Raw genomic sequence first — 4365 nt, forward strand, 5'->3', positions numbered from 1 at the left:
TCGTCAGCACCACTGGTTCTGGGTCTGTTCTGGCAAAGCCCGCCTCTCAGAACAGATCGCTGGCGAATGTCCATAAAGGGGCATCTTTTTAGCCAACATGTAAACGTATCGAATCACTGATGGCTCACGGAGAATCTGCCTAAGGACGTGAATAGTGTTTTGAAACGAATGTTTCTCAACTCAGAACAAGTGGTTAAAGAAAAGATTATGAGAATGAAAATTACAGATTTGGATGATTATTAAATAGTTAAACTTCTTTGAACCGCAGAAGAAGGGCCAGTTTGGTTTGAGTTCTTGGAGTGAAGACGCAGGTCAGTTCTTACTTGGTTCCAACTCGTTGGCCCGTCTCCACCAGGTACGAATTTAGGGACACGTGAGACCTGAGTCAGAGTGTCCACTGAAGTCAGCGAAGTTTCGCTCAGAGTCACAGACTCGGGCCATGTGCACCCCCATCACAGCATGAGCTTGTTGCTTGCGCAGCATAATTTAGGTGTAGTTTGCAAGATATCCATGCTTCCTATTACATCTGCGGTTGTACAAAGATAAACATGTTTTTTTTTTGAAATTCAGCATCAAACGCAGCAACTGCTACATGGTGTGTGCAGGCGAGAGCATGAGCCCCGGGCAAGGACGCGGCAACAACGGGCTGGAGATCGGCTGCGTGGTGGACGCGGCCAGCGGGCTGCTCACGTTCACGGCCAATGGCAAGGAGCTGAGCACGTACTACCAGGTACCGGTCACGCAGAGGGAGACCTTCTTACCCGTTGGAGGAAAACACGTTTCGTAAGATTAGAAAGTGAATTAGAAAAAAATGAAAACGAACATGGCTTAACTACGTGCTTTTACTTTGTCTGAATAGTAACTGTGCCCTAAACCCTTCAGAGCAAACAGCGCCTCCCTCAGGAAATGTCCGTGTGGTAGCGAAACGCAGCGCTCCAAATAATTACCGAAAGACGGTGCCCGTGTGAGAGAAAGGAGAACTCTCTGGCCCTCCGCGGGCGTTCTTTAGTTGTTGGGAAGAAAATACGTTTTTGGTTCCTGTACTAATAGTATCCAATTCATTGGTTTCTTTAAGGTGGAGCCGAGCACCAAATTATTTCCTGCGGTTTTTGCACAAGCTACAAGTCCCAATGTTTTTCAGTTTGAGTTGGGAAGGATTAAGGTAAGAGAGACTCATTTTGGATATTATAATTGGGTTGTTTTCTATCAGAGAATAACATTTACTTCTTCATACGTAAATCCAATATTTTCTTAGTACTGCCATTAATCATATCAATTGTTTTTTAAAAGAAAGCCTTGCTTGAAGATTCTATAATCACTTTCAGGTCACTGGGGGAGCATAATTAATTGGAAAGGGCTTCTCTTTAGTCATCATAAATATCATTGCCAATAAAACGAGGCTTATGCAGAACAAAAAAAATGCTAAGTTACATACAACTCAGTGATCACCGAGCTCACGGGCCAGAAGCGGTGAGGCTGAGCCGCACTGTGGAAGTGTGAGGACAGAGGCGCGCACGGAGCGTCGGGAGCACGGGCGACGGCACCGCACGGAGCGTCGGGAGCACGGGCGACGGCACCGCTAAGTGGGTGGGGCGCGGTGGATCACATAAAGCTAAAAGAAGAAGAGATGTTTGTGTTGAGTCTTAACTGTGGAACAGGAGACGTCGGGGTGCGTGGACCAGGAGGGGGCGTCTTGACAGAAGACGAGAGAAAGCAAAAATCCGTAAGCACGAAAGGGCTGCAGGCTAAGGAATTCAACGTGTCTGTAACAAGGGACGCCTTCCGGATGGGGCCACAGAGGAATGTGGGTAGACGTGGGCCAGATTCAAGTTGAAAGGCCTTGAACACTAAGAAGTTAGCACCTATTATGTAGACAGCGGCCACCCACAAAAATGTGACACAGGGGATTGAGTATAATCAAACCGTTTGGGAGAATATATTAACGGTTAACGGGGAAAAACACCTGCTCTCACAAACGAGACCAGGCAGTGACAAGTCGGCACCACCAGCGTGGTGCCGTCTCCGTGGGGCGAAGTGAGGAGAGCCCGGAAACCCGTCGTGGGGAGACGGTGAAGGCGTTTTAGAGGAGAAATTAATAGAATTTGATAGTGAATTCGATTAATGAGATTTGTCGATGAATTGGATTCAGGTGCTCAAGGAGAATGAAGAATCGAGGGTTACTTTAAAATATCCAGTGTGGACGATGAGGGGATGCTCATGCGATCCCAGGGAGAAGAGCTAGTTGAAAGTCGGAGAAAGGAATCGGGTACATTTTGCAGTTGTGGACGCGGAGATGCCAGGCACACACCAGGGCGGATGCAGTAGACAGTTCTACCAGGCTGGCTCGGGGACCTTGGACATGTTTGAAACCACGTGAGCTCAGTTCCTGCCTTTGTAAGTGAGGTTCCCAGCCACCCCAGAAAGGCCGGTGCCATATGGGCTAAAGGAACCCATTACAGAAGGGCTTCAGGGGCCTTGCCAGAAGACTGCAGAATGGTGGGAAAGTCTTTGTTATAGTGAATTCAAGATGGAAAGTACGAGAAAGGGAGCAGCAAGTTTAGATGATTTTTTTTTTTTTTAATTTGACAAAACTGGTAGTTTCTCAGAACTCCGAAGTGTATATTGGTTTGTCCGACATTTTTATTTCGGGGTTTTATAGGTATGGCAGACCGAATGTGTTCAGACCTGGACTGCCTGACTGTCACTCGTCCCTCCTCCCGACCTGATGAGCTACATACTCCGGGTCATTTAATAGCAGATCCGGTTGCTCAGGCCCCAAACCTCGAGTCATCCCCGACGCCCCTCCTTTCCATTTCGAGCCCTGGTTCCATCCGCCAGCAAATCCTCCACCCTCTGACCGCCCGCCACGCCCCCGCCACCTGCCACACCGCCCGTCACCCTCGGGTTCCTCGGGCTGCCTCCTGGGCTTCCGCGATTGACCCTTGCCCATCTGTTTTTCCTTCAACAATCTGAGTGACTGTCGCTACCTTAAAATATCAGTCAGTGCCGTGCCACTGCCTGAAACCCAGCCTCCTCGTTCCCCGGAGAGTATCCCTCCGAGGTGCCCTAACGGCTCTCGGGCCCTAAACGGCCGGGCATCCCGACTCCGACCCATCTCCCCAGCTCTCTGCTCTGTCACGGCCCCTGAGACGCGGCGGGCAGGCTTCCTCCTCAGGTCCTTTGCGCCGACCGTTCCCTCTGCGTGGAAATCTCCCCCCCACCCCCCGCCACCCGCCCATATCCACGACGTTCCGCTCCTTTGGGTCTTTCCTTAACTGTCACCTTCTCAGTGACACCTGTTCTGACCATGCTGTTCCTTGTGGCCGCCCTGCGTTCTGGTTCCCGCCCGTGTTTGTTAGTTCCCCCATGGCCTCCTTTCTAGCAGACTGTTTAATCTACTTAACGATTGTGTTTATGTCTCCGATCGAAAACATGGGAGCTCTGCGAGGGCATTTTGTCTGTTTTGTTTCCAGTCTCTAAGATGGTGCGCGGCTCCCCCAGTCGCAGACGGGGCAGGAAGGAGCGGGAGGGCGAGGCTGTGTGCGGAAGGCCGCAGAGCAGCCCGAGCGCAGCGGGGGGTGGGACCGTGGCATTTAGGTTCAGAAGGGGGTAGGTGGTGTCGTGATCACAGCGGACGAGGACGCTTTGGCAGCTGGAGACCTCGCTCTCCTGAGACCGGCCTGAAGGAATCAGGTGGCTGAAGACGTGCGCTGGTGGACAGGAAGGTGGGGAGAAACGGAGCGTGTCAGCTGATGACGGTCAGCTCCGTGCTGTCATGTCAGCTGATGACGGTCAGCTCCGTGCTGTCGCGTCTCGGCTGATGACGGTCAGCTCCGTGCTGTCATGTCAGCTGATGACAGTCAGCTCCGTGCTGTCGTGTCGGCTGATGACGGTCAGCTCCGTGCTGTCGTCTCTGGTGTACTGCTGGGTACTGAAACTTGGCAAAGCCGATGGTGAGCGAGTGTGGGGTTTATGGATGAGTGGGTGACAAAGGACAGAGAGAAATGGGAACGACCTCTGATTCAGGACGTTTGGCCCCGGGCATAGCTGCAGACTTGCCGCGTGTCCCCGCGGGCCGGCTTGGTGATGAGACGCCGGCCGTGGGTCGCACTTGGTTGCACTTGCATTCTCGGTGTGCCGGGGTGTGGGGCATGCGGTCCCCACACCTGCGCCCACGGCGTTTTCTCCGCCTTTCCTCTCAGGGGCTCCTCTCGGGCTTTCCTTACTTCTCGTGTTGACGGCGCCGCTGTGCAGCGTCTCTCTCCTCCCCGCCCCTTTCCCGGGCAGAACTCGGGTGGCCGCGCCCCCGGGAGCCTGACCAACGCCTCTCCTTCTGCCCCCCAGAACGTGATGCCGCTGTCCGCG

The 4365-nt window shown here is 52.8% G+C and overlaps 1 protein-coding gene across 1 annotated transcript in view; it reads left to right on the plus strand.

The window, feature by feature from the left end:
• LOC105308431 (ryanodine receptor 2-like) overlaps positions 1 to 3988 on the plus strand; it is a 123503-nt gene extending 119515 nt beyond the window's left edge. Inside the window, exons 24-26 of the mRNA XM_011384404.1 lie at positions 571 to 730; positions 1076 to 1162; positions 3722 to 3988. Coding sequence (XP_011382706.1) covers positions 571 to 730; positions 1076 to 1162; positions 3722 to 3988 — 514 coding nt within the window. The remainder of the gene's footprint in view (positions 1 to 570; positions 731 to 1075; positions 1163 to 3721) is intronic.
• The last annotated feature ends 377 nt before the right edge of the window (positions 3989 to 4365 follow it).

Source organism: Pteropus vampyrus, unplaced genomic scaffold (assembly GCF_000151845.1).
Source record: "Pteropus vampyrus isolate Shadow unplaced genomic scaffold, Pvam_2.0 Scaffold576, whole genome shotgun sequence".
Classification (NCBI taxonomy): domain Eukaryota; kingdom Metazoa; phylum Chordata; class Mammalia; order Chiroptera; family Pteropodidae; genus Pteropus; species Pteropus vampyrus.